Raw genomic sequence first — 22044 nt, forward strand, 5'->3', positions numbered from 1 at the left:
TGAGCTTTGAATCATGTTAAAGTATGAGTTTTGATGTGTTTTCTGAAAAATTGGCCCAAGAGGATCGGAGTTTATGTTTTAAAACTTGGTTTTGAGCTTGAGGTTCAAATCTGGAATTTCCAGAATTTGGACTCACGCTCGAGCGGGGTGACTGGTGCTCGAGCATGGAAATCGTGCTCCCAGCATTTTGTTCTGTTTTGAAGTCCGCTCGAGCGGAATAATTGACGCTCGAGCGGGACATTGTGTCTCATACTCGAGCGGGTGTTGAGCGCCCAATCGAGCGTGATTTTCGCCTATCCAGCACTTTTTACTGTTTTACAGAACGCTCGAGCGGGTAAGTCTACGCTCGAGCGGAAACCTTTGTCTGCATGTCCGCTCGAGCGGAGTAACCTACGCTCGAGCGTGACCCCCTGTTTTCTGAAAATTCTGAAAATGTTTTTCAAGTGCATCTTTGCATCCTCATCTCATCCTAGGCATTCTTAGGCCTAGTTTAAAACATCTTAATGAGGATATAAATGTAGAACCACACCGAGGCAAATTAGGGATTAAGTTATTATCTTTCCCAACTGTGTAGCTTAGTGTGTGTTCAATCTGTAACTGTATAGGGTTGGTGACTGGGGACGCGCTCTAGCTTTACTGTAGCCCAGAACTCTGTGAGTAACAACTGTGTAAAGATATGTTCAAAATGATTATCTTCTGAACAATTGAACCGTACTGCTTTCTGAACTGATACTGTTATTTGAATGAATGCATGCCCTATATTCTGAACTGTATTGTGGCATCCTTAGCTACTACTGTTTACCGTTACTGTTATAGAGATCTCTGTCGGTTCCCTTGTTGGAACCACTACTGTTACTGACTGATGGCCATCATTTACTGTTTGGTCTTTTAAGACTTGTTGTTTACTGTATTGTTAAGCTAATGGATGTACCACATATGACTGAATGACTGATATACTGAATTAATGAACTGTTTTCATTATTGTAAGGACATTCATTTTTAACCCCTTTACACATTGTGTTATTCACTGGGCTTTAGCTCACTGCTCATATTATATGTAAGTGTACAGGCACCAGACCGCATCTAGGAGCGTCGGGGTAAACTCCAGTTTTGTCGAGCCAACCTATGTGCCTCAATGCGAGGTTCCGAGCCTGTCAAGCTACGGCTTAGGGGTGTTTTTAATTTTCCCGTCTGTCTCTGTATCTATTTTGCACGACTGTGTAGACTGTTACCGTACTGTTTAATGGGGATTAGGTCCCTGAACTGAATGAATGTATTTATGTACGTACTGTCTTGTCTGATTGTATATATATGAATGAAGAGTCTTTTTGCATTCAGATTATCACAGCTCATTGGATATTGTTTATTTACTGTATTGGCTTCCGCCAGCCCCTGTACTCTGTATTACTGTATTACTGTTAAGCAGGCCTTCGGTAATCTCGGATTACTGGCCGGTTACGGTGCTAAACCCATAGGGGCGGGTTTGGGTCGTGACACTCATAGTATATTATATTATGATATGTGTTAAAAAAAATAATATGAATCTTAATTATTTATTTTAATAATTTTGACTATATCGTTCTATAAAAGTGTTAATTGAATACTTATGTATAATAAATTTAGTTAGATTATTTATTTATTTTAATAATTTTAGTTCAATTTTATTATAAAAGTGTAATTATTATATAATGATTTTATATGATATATATCAAATTATAAGGTAATAAATAAACACTCATTTTGATATTAAAAATAATTGTTAAATTAGAAAAAGAGTTAGTAGTATAAAACTAAAATTGATTCTAATTATTTAATTTTATTTTTATTTTTATATTTATTTGAAAAATAAAATTATGTATAAATAGATCTACACAAATTTTATTTTAAAGATTAAATACAAATATGTTGTGATTGGATTATGAAACAAATACATAAATTTACTATGTAGAGTATTGATTTTTTCTTTAATTTTCTTTTTGAATTATTCATACATATTGTTATAGGTATATAAAATTTAAATTAAATATAATTTTTTTTGTAATAAATAATTTCATGTTAAATAAAAAATTAAATGTAAATTAATATTAAAACATCAATAATATAGACAAAAAATAAAAGATAGAAAAGAAAATTAATTTGATCAGTACGATATACATAATTAAACACATTTTATCTTATTTATTTATTTATTTATTTGTATATCGAGATAATTATTTTTTAAATATCATAATAATTAAATTAAAATATCAATTATATAAAAGAAATTTGATGACGATAAAACCGAATGCACGGTAAAAAATATATAGAAAATAAGTATTTCTCAAATAGAGTCCATATAAAATTGGTTATTATATTTTTAGTTAATAGTGAAATTTTTTGATATGACGCGTTGCCGCGATACAAACCGGACATGGATAAAAAATGACGCGATATGATAACACAAAATAATAAAAATATAACACAAAACATAAATTAAATAAATATATATAATAATTTTAACACAAAAAAGAAACATTCATTTGATAATTTTAACCTTTCGTGCTAATTACAATACGAACTGGACACGGATAAAAAATGACACAACATGATAACACAAAATAATAAGCATATAAAAATATAACACAAAAATATAAATTAAATTAATATATATATAATTTTAAATTATATTAAATTATAACACAAAAAAAAAACATTCATTTTATAATTTTAACATTTCATGCTACAAAAATATAACTTAAATGAATATATACAATAAATTTATATGATATTAAATTATAGGTTTGAGCCCTAAACAAAACTAAAGAAATTCATAGAGAGAGGAAAAAGAAAAAAAAAAAAAGAGAGTAAAAACCCACAACTTTATATAGAATATATATTTGGATTAAAAAAATATAAAAAAATCAACCAAGAAACAAATAGAGAGAGAGAGAGAGAGAGAGGGGGAGGACTTATAGGGAAGAGACACTTTGTCACGTGTGAATAAGACATTTAAAAATCGAACAATACAAATCTTCGAGAGATTGGTGATGGAGATGTGTCTCGGAGAGAGAGAGAGAGAGGGAGACGAAGAGGAGTTTGGGCAGTGGTGAAGGAAGTGAGAGAGGGAATCCTACAATTTGTATAGGTTTTTTGATGGTATAAAATGATATAGTGAATATAGTTTACACGATGTGTTAATTTGGTTCATATTGTTTCAATTTGCTCGATTTTGCCTCATAATTTAACGGATTGTGTCATTTTAGTCCAATAAATAACGGTTGTTAAGTTTGGTAGACGGAAAGTCAAACTATATGTCAATTTGGTCCCTATAGTTTACATAATGTGTTAATTTAGTCCCTGTGAAAATCGAGCAAATTAAAACAACAGGGACCAAATTGACACATTGTGTAAACTATATGGACGAAATTGACACATTGTGTAAACTTTTCGTCCACCAAACTTAACAACCGTTATTTATTGGACTAAAATGACACAATTTGTCAAATTAAGGGACAAAATCAAGCAAATTGAAATAACATAGATCAGATTGACACATCGTGTAAACTATAGGGACCATTTGCATAATTTATCCATTTTAAAATATAATTGGTGAGTTGTAATTGTATAGAATGATAGAGGGAAGATTTTCAAAGTATAATCCATATAGGATTTGTAATTAGATTTTATGTAAAACTTGAATTGAGTTTTTGAGTTTGTCTGAGTTTGTGAAAAGAAAGAAGTATTGTATAATTGAAATTGTGATTTGTGTGGGTTTGTTTAAAAGAGATAAAAATTTATAAAAAATAAAAAAACAATATAAAAAAAAAGTGGCTGACGTAGCTCTCTTAGAAAAAAAAAAAAAAAAAACTCATATAGTGGGTCACCTAAATATGAAAAAAATACTACTTTCAATAATATATATATATATATATGATAAGATATGATTTCCTATTTTTATTATATATATATATATATATATATATATTAGGACTTTTATATAAGCGAGGAACTTAGTTGGAATATAAAAAAAGTGAATAACGTGGGCCAATTTTTTTTGCCCTTGTCAGGTGGTATTCTAAAAATATAAGTACAGAACTCCACTTATATACTATAGATCAGATTAGATTACATGAAGTGAGTTAAAAGTCACTTTTTAATTTTTAATCCACTTATTTTAAAAAAAAAAAAAAAACTAATTTTTAACTATTTTTTCAAAATATCCCTATATTAAATTTGGTACATAACATATTTTAATAGTTATAAAAGATTACGTAACATTATTCTTGTTTTAAATTACTTATATAGTGAATAATTTTACAAATAAAACATGTTAACTCATATTAGATAGTCAAGAGATAAAAAATAACTTATTTAATACGCATTTACAATGTCATATAATGCTTTGAAAATAAATAATAATTTTTTATTTTGATTTTCCTGACCTTATGTTCTTTGTCTTAATGCTTTATGAAACTTTGATATATTGTATGGGCTGGAGAATTAAAAGTCTAACCTTGAAGTGATTGGGAAATAATTTGCATTATCAAATCAATAGTTCTAAACCCATTACAAACTAAATAATTCATCATAATAAATTGTAATAGATTCGAAATTGATAAAAACAAGATAATTAAGTAGATAAGGTATAATAGTTATAGTTAACTACATTGCTTATCCATCAAAAAAAAAAAAAAACAAAAGATAAGTTTAAAAAGGGATAAAATGATATAGTTATAGATATGGATAGATATGTTGAAGTTTTGTTGTTATCAGGTTGCTTAAATTAGGATGCTCAGATCGTAGTATTTAATTTCATTCTCTCTACTTTCTTCTTGAATTATTTTTTTGTTCTCTGCTAAGAAAATTTGGAAAAATGGATTTGAGAGTTGCAATAATATTGTTTTGTGTTATTCAGTCATTGTTTTGTGTGTCACTCTCTTCTATAGAAGAAGTGAAAGTGAAAGTTCAAGGAGTGACCTCTATCGCTAAAACAGACGATAATTTTGTATGTGTAACGTTGGATTGGTGGCCTGCGAATAAGTGTGATTACAATCAGTGTCCATGGCAGGAGGCTGGAATCTTGAATCTGGTATTTTTCTCTCCATATTATTCCACTTTTAAATTTTACTTGAAAAAAATAAAAAATAAAAAATAATTGTTTGATTGTTGCAGGATTTAGATAACAAGATTCTAGCCAATGCTATCAAAGGTAAATAAATTAATATGTTTTTCTTGCTCTACATTCATGTGTCGAGTTGGTCTATAATTTTTTTTTTTTTTTTTATTGATTGTGTTAGTGATTATTGCTATCAAGCATGATTGTGTTGTGTTTTATGAATATCAAACTACAAGTTTACAATTAAAACACGGAAAAATAATTTAATGCTAGATTAGTTATTAGCAAGAAGCAGTTAAAGTATCCCAGACCAGGCCAGTTTTCGGGTTAAATATATATATATATTAATATAATTAATGTATTGGAAATCAGAGAAAGTGATCGTAGGAACAAGCATATTTCTATTACAAACATAACATCATCATATTATATTTTATTTACACCATAACTGCATTAGAAACATATTTGAGTATTTAATGGTAAGTTTTATTTTCACATACCATTTACTCTTACGCCATGTTTGTTTGGGCGGACTGGATTAGCATTCCCATGACTAATAGTCCTAGGACTACGAATTCGTTGGATTATGTATCCTATCTTAACTAATAGTTAAGTTTAAAATAATTAATCCGTACTTCAATTGTTTAACCAAACATCGGATTAATAATTTTATTGGATTATTAGTCCAATCCCAAGCTCATGTCCATCCAAACAAACATGGCCTTAGGGTATTTGATTGATAGGGTTAGAGTATGTGGTTGAAATTATTAATCCGTGTGCCCAACAATCATATGTTTGTTTTGAAATTTTGTTTCAGGATTATTAATCCAATGGATAATTAATCCAACAAATTTGTAGGATTATTAGTAATAAGGTAGGGATAAGATTATATATCCTGAGTTGAGAAATCAAATAAAAAGACTCTTTTACCCTTGACTAAAAATTAAAACACTTACTATTTTTATATAATTTTATATTTTAGAAGGCTAAAAATAATTTTTGATATTTATTTTATCAAATTAGTTTAGATTTTTTGAAAAAAAAATTAAAAAACAAACCAAACATGGCCTTTGTATTTTGTATTTTTATTTTGCTTTTATTAATTTATAATTTTTTTCAAAACTACGTTTAAAGATTGTGAAGAAATATTGATAGAGGTAAGATTGGAAAAGATCATATGTTTTATTATTTAATACAAATCAAACAATGGATAAGGGGATAGTTTATCTTACTAATCCAATCGGATAAAAGGAAAAAAATTAAAACACTTATTATTTTTATATAATTTTATATTTTAGAAGGCTAAAAATAATTTTTAAAAATTTAAAAATAATTTTTGATATTTATTTTATCAAATTAGTTTATATTTTTTGAAAAAAAAATTAAAAAACAAACCAAACATGGCCTTTGCATTTTGTATTTTTATTTTGCTTTTATTTATTTACTTAATTTTTTTCAAAACTACGTTTATGAAGAAATTTTGATAAAGTAAAAATTGTGAAGAAATATTGATGGAGGGTAAGATTAGAAAAGAAGATAAATATAGTTGTAATTCTAAATTCATATATTTTATTATTCAATACAAAACAAACAATAGATAGTCTTGTGAATCAAACATAACCTCTGTGAACATCCCTCTATATTCAACACTTAATAAATTATAATTTTGTCACTCCACACACAAGTACACATAATTATTCCGAGTATATCCTTTTATGATAAAAAATTTAAAAGTGTGCATACACCCTTTTTACATACACTCATTCAATCATAGAGTTACTCATTCGTATGAGAAATTCTTTCAGACATCCATTGACCTCCATTGTTGAAAAGCAGTCAATAAATGCCCAAAATTTACAGCCTGAATTGAATTGACAGTTTATTGTGAAAATTGCAGCATTCAAGACTCTTCGAATCAGAGTGGGAGGTTCACTGCAAGATCAGGTTGTGTACGAAGTTGGAAAAGCAGTCAATAAATGCCCAAAATTTAGGAAGACACAAGGTGGCTTGTTTGGATTTAGCCAAGGTTGCCTCCCTATGAAGAAATGGGATAATCTCAATCACCTATTCACACAAACTGGGTACCCTACCCCACCCTAGTCACACTAATAACACTATATCCATTTCACTTTTACTTTTTCTGAACAACTAATACTATTTGGGAAAACTATTTGTAACATTTCATGACCATCTTTGCAGAGCTATAGTAACATTTGGGTTGAATGCTCTCTCTGGGAGGAACAAATCTGAGAACGATGGCTCTCTTTGGATAGGCGATTGGGATGATCAAAACGCCCGCGATCTCATGAATTATACTATCTCAAAGGGATACAAGATTGACTCATATGAACTTGGTAACCAAGTAAATTAGAATTTCTATGTTACCTACCGTTGTGCACATTTTACGTTTTCAGTAATGAATTATGAACTGACTTGGTTTTTTTTTTTCTAGGAAATGAGTTGTGTGGAACTGGGGTTGCTGCAAGATTAGATTCTTCCCAGTATGGAAAAGACATTATTGCCCTCAAGGAGCTTGTGAAAGAATTGTACCCAGACGAAGACACGCAGCCGAAGATCCTAGGACCAGCAGGCTTCTATAATGAGAAATGGTTTAATGACTTCCTTCAGGTTACAGGACCAGGTGTTGTTGATGGCTTAACCCACCATATCTACAACCTTGGAGCAGGTATATATAAGTACTTAAAATTTAGCACTTGATAATCAAACATGTTTCAATTATAATGATCTTTTGAGTTTGCAAATCAATATATCTGGTCATGTAGGTGTTGATTCCGACCTAATCTACAAGGTTCAAGATCCATATTTTCTTGACCAAATAGCTCAGACATACAAAGATGTTTCAACAACTATCAACTTGTTTGGCCCATGGGCAGGGGCATGGGTTGGGGAAGCTGGTGGAGCTTACAACAGTGGTGGCAAAGATGTATCACATACCTTTGCTGATGGATTCTGGTCACAATTTTATTCTCTCTCATGCAAATATAATAGTGTTGCATTTACATATATGTGCTATCAAACATAGAATTAGGTAAATAAACTTTGAGTGAAACAGGTATTTGGATCAATTGGGCATGACATCAACCTTCAACCATAAGGTTTTCTGCAGACAGGCATTGATTGGAGGAAATTATGGCCTTCTCAACACTACAACATTTATCCCTAATCCGGATTATTACGGGTTAGTCAATATTGAGATTTTCTAATACCTTTTACTATTTAATAAAGTTGAAATTATCATTTTGACACATTTATTCTATATTAATGCTTGGTTGGCTCTTCTACAGTGCTCTTCTGTGGCATCGCTTAATGGGAAAGATTGTACTTCAGACCACTTATGATAGTTCCCCTTATCTACGAGTATATTCTCATTGTTCAAAGAAAGAAGTAAGCGAAATATTCTTAACCTTTTTTAGCTTAATTTCTCTTTCTTCTCAATAATATATCATTTAGCTATCACTTCATTAATTAAATTCATTTACTCTATTTTATCTCAGTCGGGCATTTCACTGCTTCTAATCAACATGTCAAATTCTACTACCTATGAAGTTTCGGTTGCGGATGACTTGAACTTCTATCCTGACAACTATGATGATAACCAACAACAAATCCACAGGGAAGAGTACCACTTGACTCCAAAGGATGGCAATATTCAAAGTGATGTGTTGATGTTAAATGGTGTCCCGTTGGTGCTCACAGAGTCAAAGGATATACCAGCTATGTATCCAGTGCTCGTGCATGCTTCAAACCCTATCAGTGTTGCACCTGATTCTATTGTTTTTGCAACTCTTAAAGATTTCAAAGCACCAGCTTGTTCTTAGGAATTTTTCTATTTGTCACGTTATTAGAGATCTTTGATTTATTTATTTATTTTTTTGGTACATATTTACAAATGTTAATAATGGGATTCTCTTATTTTGTCTCGTTTTGTCACATTAATCCTTTCTATCAAATATATATACTAGTCACCATAAAAAAGTATGCTTATAACCAAATTTAGTAATGGGTTTACACTAAGTTTAAATTTATAACTTTTTTTTTTCTTTTCCCTTATCGACAAAAGAAGTAATATGTTATTAGATAAATAAAATATTATAAGAAGGAAAGTAAAGCATGAATAAACATAAATTTGGGAATGGTTGAATCTAGAGCCTTCCTAGATGTCTATTTATTTATTTGATCAACAAAGAAAAATTTCGTCAAAAAATAAAATCATAAGTACAAAGAAAGTAGAATGTACAAGGAGAGAATTAGAGAGTGTAAAAACTCTTCTACTACTGTAATTTGTATCCACACAACTAAACCCTTAGCTTCACGATTAAGAACTAAAAAAGGAAGTTAAGAAGATCTTAACTTAGTGCCAGACTCTTCTTATTGATGAATATGCTGAGAATGGTATTGCTTCAATTCGATTTTTATGATGTTGGGATTTTATGAAGGAAGAGATATTTGTTTTGGTAAGTGTTATGGCTTTATTAATCAGAAAGCAACAGAGTTAGGCATGGAAGCTCCAAAATTGAGTGATTATTTTGAAAGGACTTGTCCATTTCAGAAGACATTGCTGGACAATTGTCTTTTTTTGTTTTTTTTTTCACTGGACTGTTCCATTGAAGCTTTTTGGTGATTGTCTTGAGTTTGGGTGCATAGTTGTGTTTGGGTGTAATCATTTTATTGTTTTGGTAGTGTTGTCCTGGCAACTTAGTTTGGCTTGATTTGGAATTCTTTCTTAATTTGCTTAGTGTTTATTTTAACTTGATTAGAATGAACTGTTAGTGTCATGGCTCGAATTTGCTCCTAAAAATTTGGATCATAACCGACTTATTTATGGTCTTAGATAGAAATTCAATCATATTTAATTATATAGGGCCAGAAGCGGAAGTAGAAATATATTATTTGTCCAATGAGATCATGTATAAATGGCATAAACAAAACTTCTTATATATTAATAACTCACACTCATACATACATAATAAGATTCCATATGTCCAAGATCTTTCTTACATCGTTATCATATAAAACCAGAACTTATATATATACAAGGTCAAACATGACCAATAAAAGAAGACAGAAATTCAAACAACAAAAGGAACAAAAGCTTCGCTCGTGAAGCGCTCATGACAGACTTCACAAAACTTGGTATCCTTCACAAGTTCACTAAGGCTGGGGTTGGACATCCCGCTGCTCAGCTATATACATATATATATATATATATATATACTAACGCTTAGTGAATAAAATCAGAGTAAAGGTGTAACGCCCTCAAAATAATACATAAAACCCATCATTTTAGACATGCCATGATATAAGAGAAATCAACACCTTTCTATTCATCAGAGTAGTTTTTACAACAGTATTACATGTTAACAACAAAAGCAAATGCCCTACGAGCTTACAGCTTTCCAAGTCAACACTTGGTTATAAAAAGAAGAGTACTAACTCTATACAAAATAAGCCCTTGGCTTGATATACATGTAATACAAACAAAATAATCAAAAAGAGTCTTCAACTCCCATAACCATCCAAGCTATGTCCTTGGAGGTGGCATGCTACCTGTACCTGAAAATGATGTCCCATAAAGGGTGAGCCAACGCCCAGTAGAGATTTGCTAAACACAAAATGAGTAGTAACTAAGACATTAGCAATTGATAAATGCTTGACTCTCATAAACCAGTTCATACACCATTTCCATTACATGACCACTGTGTCCATATTTCATTACATTTTCCATTTCTTATTCAATTCTCAATTCACAACCATGGCTCAGAACCTGGCCAAACACTCTAAATGAGATAATAATTTATATTAAACGTTTCCCATTTCACAATAGATAAGCATACTAGTTGTATCACCATCTCAACAGATAAGCATATGAGCTATATCAACACTTCCATAGATAAACATATGAGCTATATCAATACTTCAACGGATAAGCATATGAGCTGTATCACCGGAGTCCATCCCCTATCTTCTCCCAAACATTAACCAGTTTAGAGGTCCATTCCCTATCTTTCCCTAAACCGTGGAGTACATCCCCTATCTCCTCCCACACAACACAATGCATATAAACAGTTATTATATACATCATCAAATAATACATAAAGTTAATGTATTCTTTCAACTGTCATATACGATGACACATTCCATTGATTAGTTTTAGTTTGCCTAATCATCATGTATTGTCTACAACAATCACGACTACCTTCCACCGGTAACCCAAGGCAATTATTTCTAAACAGATAATAAATGCGTCAACAGATAATTTATCCATATTTCCAAAAGTGAGCGATTAATAAATCCAACTTCACTAATCCATCTCATAATGAGCCAATTTCATTATATTCAACTCAATTCTGTATTTTCTCAACACTTGTCATTAATTACACTAGTGACCCAAAAATGCCCAAACATGACATTTTCCCTTTGATTCCCAATATTGACTCCAAGAGTCCATATATTACCAACAACATCAATACACTCATTTTGAAACCCAAATACGTATTTATGGTCCAAAATAAACAAAACCCTCTTTTCAAAATTATACATTTGAAACCCTAGTTTCCAAAACCCAAAACCATTTATACAAAAAACTCAATATCTAGGTCAAAACCCATAAAAGTGAGTAGGAATCCCAACCTCAAATTCGGAGCCCAAGGGAAGGAGATGAAGAAAACCAAAATGCTCCAAACTCCAAGATCCACGGATCAAAACGAAACCCTCGACGATCAACACAACTTTTACAAAGGCCAAAGGAAAGGGAAGCACTCTAACTAGATCAAACCCTAGAGAGAAGGGAATTTCTAGAGAGAGAGGCTCTCAAAATCGGTTTTGGAAAAGTAAGAGAGAGAGAGAGTGAATGTAAAAAGTGATTCAAAAAAAAATGCCTAACTGCCTTCTGATATACGACAATCCCGCTCGAGCGGAGAATAGGACGCTTGAGCGTCACGTACAAAAATCTGGACACGCTCGAGCGCAAGAAGGCCCGCTTGAGCGCCAAGACACAAGAATAAAGTACATCCGCTCGAGCGCGAAAACCAGTTCGCTCAAGCGTAGATTTCTCCCTTCCAGAACTCACACCAAAAATGTACTACCTACTCGAGCTCCAACAAGCCCGCTCGAGCGCGACCCACTCGAGCGCAGGAAATCCGCTTGAGCGTAGAAATCACACCTGCAGACGTTTTGCAGAGTACCAAAATACTGGGAGTGTGCAATCTCCGCTCGAGCGCTAGATGACCCGCTAGAGCGGAACGACCAAAAACCTGGCAACAAGATTTTAGACCAAGGCTCAACCCACCTGCTCGAAACATGCCCAACACATCTTAAAACTCAAACAAATGGAATCAAATGATGACAATAAGATAGATACAACTACCAACTCCACGGAACCAAAGTCCGGAATACAACAAATATCGAAAGGAAAAAACCGGGATCGCTATAAAAGGGGTTATGTAAATAAGTTCTATTAAGTGACATAAGCATTTCCATATCATAAACAATTCGTAATGGAACGACCTTGGGACCAACAGATAGCGGAACGACCTTGGGTCCAACAGATAACAAATGTACATGACATAATTGATTATATCTTAACGGAATGACCTTGGGTTCAATTATTTATAGCTGTATTTGGTTAACTCATAACAGATAATTAGACTTACCAAATATTCAGAACGACCTTGGGTCCATCTTGTCAGATATTTGGAACAACCTCGGGCCAATTCAGTTATATAGAATGACCTTAGGTCCATCATACACATTCGTCTCATATCCATCATATTTACAGATATCATGTTGATCAGACAGATAGGAACTTATTTAGTTCGAAAAACATAACATAGTAGGATATACAGAAAATAGAGTAATTAAGAAAATATCTTTACTAAGATATTACTTACAGTGATTCAGTTGTTGACTTGTCCTTGTAGATGACCCTACACAATTCATAAACACATACACACATTAGGTCATATTTCATATTCGAATCGTTCTCTAATATATTCAATTCTCTTAGACTTTTTTTGACTCTTTAATTAATGTAGGATGTTCAATTCATGCCTAAGAATGCCGATGAGGGAATGAGAATGCACATTTGATCAGAATATGTCTTTTCAAAATATACTAAAATAGGGCACTTCGCTCGAGCATAACATTGGTCGCTCAAGCAGACCACTTGGTCTGTAAAAGTACTGGATGGTTCGAATCTAGGCTCGATGTTCACTCGAGCCAAGGTGCAAAATAAAAGGCAGTTACTCGAGCGATGACTTGGTCATTTGAGCCAACTGCAATTGTCTAAAAAAATACTGGATGCATGAAATATGCGCTTGAGTAACGAATTGTTCGCTCGAGCGGTGAGGCAGAAATTTGGAAATTACATAACAGAGTTGACCTTCAAAGCTTGTATTTTCAAATCATTTTTTTGCACGGCTTGACAAAACTTTGAAAACACTTAGAAAATATTCCAAAAACATGAATACAAAGCCAATTTGAAAAAATAAAAGTCCAAACCCCCAAGAATTCAAACTCAAACGTTCATGCATGTATCAGTTGTTTCCATACTCTTTTCCAAAGCTTCAGAAATATGCAATTCATTTCAAAAACCTTGTAAATCATGGAACTAAGCTCTAAACTTCATAATTCATGAATGCATGTAGAAGATAGCTTCAAAACTTAACATGGATGACGTAATCATGCTCCAAAAATGGTGAAACTCAACAAAACTATTCATGCATGTATGAATTGACTCTAAATTCAACAATCTTAGCTCAATTCTTGTACATAATCACATAATCCTCTTTAATTCACATACTTGATGGTGTAAACTTATGAATTAAGGTATAAACACTTACCTATAATCTTCAAGAACACTAACTCTGGCAAGAACTTGAGTTGTTCTACCCAATTCTCCAATTTCTTCGTCAAATTTCAAGTCTTCTAGCCTTTTCTCTCTCTAGAACTTGATTCTCTCTCTCTCAAGAGTTCTCCCCTCAGATTTTTTAGTTCAATTATGATTAAGGGAGCCCAAACTCCTAATTATACCACACACACACACACACACACACACACACACACACATATATATATATATATATATATGTGGATCAGATTAGGAGATTAATTAAGATTTAAGTTTAACTAATCACACTTAATTCTAATTGATTTAATCTAATTAATTTAGATTGAATCAAATTTTAATCAAACTTTCTAATAGGCTCTAAAAATTATGTTGATCACAATAAACTAACCAATTTTTGTTTCTAACGTCATTAAGACCTTCAATTTTCATATCACAAAGGGAATCATAACAGATTTTCCTACGATCAACAAATATATAGTCAAAACCACATTAATGACATAACTATCATTCAAATTCACACTTAATACATAAGGACATGCACAATTAAAGAATTGAAAGCATAATACGTGGCGAGTGTGTCACAATCTTCCCCCATTTAAGAAGTTTGGTCCTCCAAACTTGTGTTACATCGAATTGGAAACAACTCGGGGTACCTTTGCCTCATTTCGTCTTCTTTTTCCTAAGTCGCTTCCGTACTGTAGTGTTCTTTCCATTCTACTTTTACCATAAGGATTTCTTTATTTTGCAACTATTTCACTTGAGCTCAATAATCTAAATCAGTTTCTCTTCATACTCCATATTCTCATCGAGGGCTATTGGGTGATGATCAATAACATTGAATAGATCTCGGAGATAGCCCCTCTACATCTATACATAAAAAACACATTGTGCATTTGTTCCATTCTCGGTGATAGAGCAACTCGGTACGCAACCAGACGAAGCCATTCCAAAATCTGAAACAGCCCAATGTATGAGGTGATAATTTACCTTTCTTCCCAAATCTCGATTGAGCCTTCATCAAGATTACCCTTATGAACACATGGTCACTTGTTTCAAACTCAAGAGCCCTTCTTCTATGATCCGTATAACTCTTTTGTCGGCTTTGAGTTATTTTAAGCTTTTGCTGAATGACTTTAATCTTTTTCGTGGTTGTTTGCACAATTTTAGATCCAAGCAAGACCCTGTCCTCAACTTCAGTCCAACATATCAGAGATCTACATTTCTTTCAGTATGAGGCTTTATATGGTGCCATGCCAATGCTAGAGTAGAAACTGTTGTTGTATGCAAATTTGGCCAGTGGGCAAATAAGTTTCCCAACTCCCCTGAAAGTCTAGAGCACACATTCGGAGCATATCCTCAAAAGTATGAATAGTTCTTTTTGATTGCTTATCATTTTGTGGATGAAATGCGGTACTAAGTCTTAATTCCATTCCCTTTGCTCTTTGAAGACTTTTCCAGAATCTAAACACAAATTTTGGATCTCTATTCGAAACAATGGATATTGGTACCCCATGTAAACGAATAATTTCATCAATGTAAATTGTAGACAATCTATAAGTATCATAACTAGTCCTTACAGGTAGAAAATGTGCAGATTTAGTCAACCTTCCACAATAACCCAGATAGAGTTCATACCTCTTGGTGTCCGAGGTAGACCAACAACGAAGTCTATGGTTATGTGCTCCCATTTCCATTCTAGAATAGGGAGAGATTAAAGTAATCCTGCCAGCTTTTGATGTTCATCTTTGACTTACTGACATTGAAGGCACTTAGACACATATTCTGCAATTTCCTTCTTCATGCTAGGCCACCAATATCTTTGCTTCAAATCTCGATACATTTTGTTATTGCTCAGATGCATTGCAAATTTGGACTTGTGAGCTTTTTCCATATGCTATTAAAGACTATGATTTGCAGATCCATTACCATCTTGGTAAAGCCAATACGGTTGCAGACGCACTTAGTCAGAAGAATATGAGAAATTTGGCAAATTTGTTTACGGGGCAAAAGGAGTTACTGATTGAATTGGACAAAATGGAGGTAGACCTTGTGATATATGGGCAGGAGGCCATAATAGCAGCAATGATGGCCCAACCGACATTACTTGAAGAGATCAAACTACGTCAAATGGAAGATGAAACTTTGAGGAAGATATGTGATGAGTTAGAAACAAAACCGAGACTGGTATTCGATTTGGTAAATTCAGCACTCAAATTTCAAGGCAGATGGTGTGTTCCCAATGTGTTAGAAGTTAAACTGAAATTGATGGAAGAAGCACATGCCTTGAGAGTCTCAATGCACCCTGGGAGTACTAAAATGTATCGGGATTTAAAGCAAAATTTTTGGTGGCCCAGTATGAAAAGGGAGATCGCGGACTTTGTCTCTAAATGTTTACAATGTCAGCAAGTAAAAGCAAAGCATCAGAAGCCAGCAGGGTTATTGCAACCCCTTCTAATTCCAGAATGGAAATGGGAACATCTGACCTTGGATTTTGTTGTAGGGTTACTGCGGACACCTCGGGGTATGAATTCTGTGTGGGTCATTGTAGACCGGCTAACTAAGTCTGCCCATTTCCTACCTATGAAAACTCAGTACAATGCAGACAAACTTGCTGTAATTTATGTGAATGAAATTGTGAGACTCCACGGGGTTCCAGTTTCAATAGTATCAGATAGAGACCCGAAGTTTGTATCTAGATTCTGGCAAAGCCTACAGGGAGCAATGGGTACAACTTTCCATCCTCAGACAAACGGACAATCCGAGAGGATGATGCAGACATTAGAGGATATGCTTCGAATGTGTGTTTTGGATTTTCAAGGAAGTTGGGAAACTCATCTACCGTTGGTAGAGTTCGCATATAATAACAGCTACCATTCGAGTATTGGGATGGCACCTTATGAGGCTCTGTATGGGAGGCCATGTCGCTCCCCTGTGTGTTGGGCTGAAGTTGGAGATAAATCATTATTAGGGCCTGAAATTATCCAGTTGACAACGGAAAAGATTAAAACTATTCGGGAAAGATTGAAAACTGCTCAAAGCAGACAGAAGAGTTATGCGGATAACCGACGGAGGGATTTGGAATTTGAGGTAGGCAATCATGTTTTTGTGAAAGTAACTCCAATGAAAGGGCACCCAAGATTCGGAAAGAAGGGTAAGTTGACACCCCGATATGTTGGTCCATTCCAGATTCTGGAGAAAGTAGGTTCTGTGGCTTACCGAGTTGCTCTTCCTCCAAGTATGAGTCAAGTGCATAATGTGTTCCACATCTCTATGCTCCGAAGCTACCTTCCGGATCCGTCTCATATCATTGATCACCACCAAGTTGTTCTGGATGATAAGTTAACCTATGAAGAAAGACCGATTCGGATTCTAGACCAACAAGTGAAGCAACTACGGAATTGAGAAATCCCTATGGTGAAAATTGAATGGCAAGAACATTATGGGACCGAAGCGACTTGGGAAAAAGAAGAGGAAATACAACACCAGTATCCGTACCTATTCCTAACCTAAGGTAAAACAAGTTTGAGGGACCAAACTTATTTAAAGGGGGGAGAGTGTAATAACCCGACCCTTGTATATGTTTTCTGGTATGCTTCTAGTTCCTTACTCTATGTATTGATATGCTTATTGTGAAATTTTATGTGAAATTAAGTTTAAGTGGGTGAATTTTAAGATTAGAGAATCATATCTGTTAAATAAGAGAAATATCTGTTACAATTATAATGTTTAGATCCGAAATTGGAAGCCTTAGAAGCTTAATCATCCGAAATTGATTTTATATTTGAGATCAGCATGATTTTTAGGTCATAATATGATTTTCTGTGAAATTTGATTTGGAACGATTAAACTGATTAATTTTCGTCCTTATTCACATTTTAGATATATTTATCTATGTGCCTTACTTATTTGGTTTAGAGCCATTACATAAAATATCTCCTGAGAGAGAATTGGAAGAGGAGAGTTTTAGAGGAAGATGAGAAGTTCAACAAGGAGGAAAATTGGGGGATTTGAGAGGGTTTATGGAAATTTAAGCTCAAAGTATATATACTTCACCTTAAATAAGCTCTTTCTTGGATTTGAGTAAGCATGCCCTTTCATTTGGGTGAGCTAGGGTTTATGTTTGAAGTGTTGTATGTGATTATTGTTTAATTGGAAAGTTGTACTTACCATATGGTTGTCTTGGGAACTAATTTGAGCTATATGAAGAAATTGCATCTTGTTTCCTTGTTATTTCATGTGGAAACTCATTTATGTATTGGATTATGTGGTTAGATGGCCATATATATGTATATGTTTAAGTGAATTAAAAAATAATTAGAACTTTTGAGGGAGTGAATTGTGTATATAGATTCGAGAGAAATTAAAGGCCTAATTGAATTTGTGATCCATGTTAGTGTGCTGTTATACCATTATGATGTCTTAATTCCTCCATTTTTGGGCCTTGAGATGTTGTAACTTTGCTGAATTTTGGGTTGAATTCGGACTGCCCAAAACAGGGGCCACGGCCGCACGTGCAGAAAAGAGGGAAAAAATGGGAATTGCATTCTGTATTTTGCCGCTCATGCGGGGAAGGAGTACCGCACGTGCGGCCCACCCTTCCGCATGTGTGGAGGGGACTGCCGCACGTGCAGCCTAGGCCAAAAAATTCGTCTGCTTCGCTTTCCTTGTTTAACCCTCTGATATTATTAAAATAATTATTTGATGCTCTTAAGATGGTTGTAAATTCATTGGAAGCAAAACGAATCAGGAAATGATTTAAAAGGAAAAAGAACTAATTTGTGAATTATGTATGTGTGCAGGACACATTCCAGGAGGAACTATCGCTCTGCCATAGCACTGTGAGTAATAGTACTGTTGTAGTACGCTTTACTACCGCTAATAATTATCATTAGCATTCTGTTAATCGCAAATTAACTGTGTTAACTCATGTGAATGATTAAACGAATCTGTGTACCTCTGTAAACTCTGAGACTAGTCTGTTCTGATAATATCTGGGCCTACGGCCATTCTGTATAATCTGTTAGGCCTATGGCCAATCTGAATAATCTGTTAGGCCTAAGGCCGTTCTGTATATTTCTGGGCTTAGAGCTGCTCTGTATAAAATCTGGGCCCGAGGCCGTTCTGAAAATATTATAGAATAAGATTAATTATATGTCTCTGCACCTATATGCGTTATAATCAAAGTTTATTCAGTGATTTGCTTAAGTATTATTATTCACTGAGCCCCTCTCACTCCGTGTCATGTCTGTTTCTGTAGGGTAATCAATCTGGAGGTCAGTCCTAGTCCAGCTTGGACCACTTGTCTTTTGTCCATCACACCACGACTAAACACTTGGACGAAGCACCTATTTTTGTGGAACCCTTGCAGAGCTTTTAGCCTTGTGCACTGAACCTTCTGTTTGATGTTGTAAAACTTAATTAACTTCCCTTAACATGGTTTTGTTACATCCTTATGCTCGGGGACAAATCTGTGTATTTGTATATATAACTACATGTGTGCCTATGAGACATTAAAGTACCTAATATTAAGTGTATGATCCTAGCATGTTAGTAATAGCTTAATGGATGTCATTTTGCGCTGTTAAATGCTTCCGTTCAGGCCCCAAATGTTATACATATTGAATTTGATGGCCGTTTCTGAAATGATCATGCCCGAACTTTTAGGGGCGAGTTTGGGGCGTGACAGACCCTTTAAGTGTAACCTAACTTTACTAACATACTAACATTCAATCTTTAACCAAAAAAAAAAAAAAAAAAGAACTTCATAATTTGAACATCAATTTATATTTGAAACATTAATCATTTCATTCTATCAAACTTTGAGCCATGCACATACTAACAAACTGATACTAACAAACATGTAAAGGATAGATTCAACATGGGAAATTGACTCGACATACCTCAAACTGCACAAAACCGTTTCTAGCATTCTACAAGATTGATAGACCTCCAACATATCGGGTGTTGTCCTACTCCATCTTTCAAGATATTTGTACTTTGTCGATATGGTGCTTTCTCAATGGCGATTACCCCAATGGTTTGTAATGTGGTACCTTTGCATTATTTAACTTCGTTACCGCTCTTTTTTTTTTGGTTTGACGCAAATTCCTTACTTTTCACTCATCTCATATCTCTCTTTTCTTTTGCACACATACCCACATTTTGGGGTTTTACATTGATTTCCAAGGAGAGAGGTGGTATTGGTGGGAATTTTACAAAAGCTTGGCACCACAGCAGTTGACAAGTTGTATGATTTTCAAGATGAAGGATTCTCCAATTGAGGCAATTGGCAATGTTGGTTTTCTTCTTATGGTTAAAACTAAGTGCAATTTGAGAGACATGACAAAGACTCGATGTACTTAATTGAAGATAACATACCCACGACGTGAATCAATAAAGCGATACAGCCACGACACAAGACAACATACCCACGACACGAGACAAGACATAACATCAAATGCCAAAGAAAGGAGAAAAAAATTCAATGTGAATGATCATTTAATGTGCCCCTAGTTTTGCTTATGCTTCCTTATTATTCAAAACCGCTTTCAGAATTCAATTTTGTAAAAATTAAGTTTCATTTTCTTTTGAGCTTGGTGAACTCATTTTAAGACCAACTTTATTGATCTAAACTGTTCTTCTTTTAGGACTCGTTGAGTAAAATATTCATGCAAAAAATAAGATGATTTGACATTGGTAACTATTTGTTTGAATCATATTTGTATTATAAAAAATGGATCACTATTCTTGAAATTATAGTTATTGATATTTACTGATATTTAAATATATAGTTATGATTCAAACATATAGTTACTGATATTTAGGTATCTTTATTTTTTGTACGAATATTCTACCTAAGGAGTCTTAAAAAGTGAACTATTCAAATTATCAAGATCAGCCTCAAAATGAGACCACTAAACTCAAATACTCTCTCTAGTTGGATGGCCAATTTAAGAGAATTCAAACCCAATTTTTTACATCAATATACTACATGATTAATATAAATAGTGGTTGATGTGATAAGAATAGAAAAATAATAAATATTAATGGTCTTGAATTTTGATTTAAACAAATAACAAAGTGTGCCATTACTTTTTATTTTGAGAGAATTATATGTAATTAGAACAGAAAAAAAAAAAAATTAGGGATGTAACTCTGAGTTGCATCCCACTACATAAGAAGTTGGAACTCCCATGTTTTACAATTTTTTTTTTTTTTTGGTCTTCTATCCTATTGTTTGCCTGTTATTTTCTTATTTATTTGTCTAATGAAACATCTAGAGTGTGGAGCTCTATTGGACTTTTTCTTGATTGGGTAAATTATAAATACACCTCTTTAGATTTATTTAAAATATAATTTATCTTCTGTAATTTTGAAAATTATATCTTCCCCCTTGAAATTTATAATTTCATAAAAAATGACATTTTTTATTAATAAATCATCAAATCAATTAACAATTTTTAATAATGCCAAAAATATATTTCAATTAATAATTTCAGTAATTTTATTATCTATAGAAGAGCAGTTAGGAATTTTAATTTTTCAATTAATTCTATTACATAAATTTTTTTGATAAAGAGTATTTGTAATTTTTCAAATCACAGAAGGACATTCATACATTAAGTAATGTTCAAAGAATGTATTTGTAATTTACCATTTTTAGTATAACTTTAAGTTATTTTTATATCATAACTAGTAAATAAAATCCATGAAACGCCCTAACAAATATTTAAAAAAAAATAAAAATAAAAATCGTAAACACCCCAATAAATAAATAAAAAAACCATGGCAAAAGAAGAATGTTCAATAATTTTGCCAAGAATATGTTAGGGTGGTGTTAGATTAAATTAGTGTATTATGGGAGTCTCTGTGTAAAATAAATATCAACTAAAAATTAATACTTCTGAATAAAAAATTTATGAATGTGTAGTACTAATGAAGGAAACTCCGCTAAAAGGGTCACAAAGAAAAGGTTGCATTTTAATAATAATTAAAAAAAAAATTTAAAAAAAAAGAAGGAAAAAGTCTAAAAGAATCTTGGTCCTCAATTCTTGTACTCTTCTTTGGGCAGGCAAACCTT

At 33.0% G+C, this 22044-nt stretch overlaps 1 protein-coding gene across 1 annotated transcript; it reads left to right on the top strand.

Moving 5' to 3' along the window:
* Nucleotides 1-4845: 4845 nt before the first annotated feature.
* On the top strand, nucleotides 4846-9031 carry LOC114278227 (heparanase-like protein 2). Its single transcript, XM_082896494.1, has 9 exons — nucleotides 4846-5068; nucleotides 5152-5188; nucleotides 6993-7176; nucleotides 7295-7449; nucleotides 7548-7781; nucleotides 7879-8068; nucleotides 8169-8294; nucleotides 8401-8500; nucleotides 8611-9031. The coding sequence occupies exons 1-9, from the start codon at nucleotides 4853-4855 to the stop codon at nucleotides 8932-8934; spliced, it is 1566 nt and encodes a 521-aa protein (XP_082752620.1). The 5' UTR covers nucleotides 4846-4852; the 3' UTR covers nucleotides 8935-9031.
* The last annotated feature ends 13013 nt before the right edge of the window (nucleotides 9032-22044 follow it).

Source organism: Camellia sinensis, chromosome 11, assembly GCF_055761805.1.
Source record: "Camellia sinensis isolate YWXY chromosome 11, ASM5576180v1, whole genome shotgun sequence".
Classification (NCBI taxonomy): domain Eukaryota; kingdom Viridiplantae; phylum Streptophyta; class Magnoliopsida; order Ericales; family Theaceae; genus Camellia; species Camellia sinensis.

Coding starts and splice junctions, on each gene's coding strand:
- LOC114278227 (XM_082896494.1), top strand. CDS start 4,853: ATGGATTTGAGAGTTGCAATAATATTGTTTTGTGTTATTCAGTCATTG. Junction 7,450..7,547: donor GATTGACTCATATGAACTTG/GTAACCAAGTAA, acceptor TTTTTTTTCTAG/GAAATGAGTTGTGTGGAACT. Junction 8,295..8,400: donor CCTAATCCGGATTATTACGG/GTTAGTCAATAT, acceptor GCTCTTCTACAG/TGCTCTTCTGTGGCATCGCT.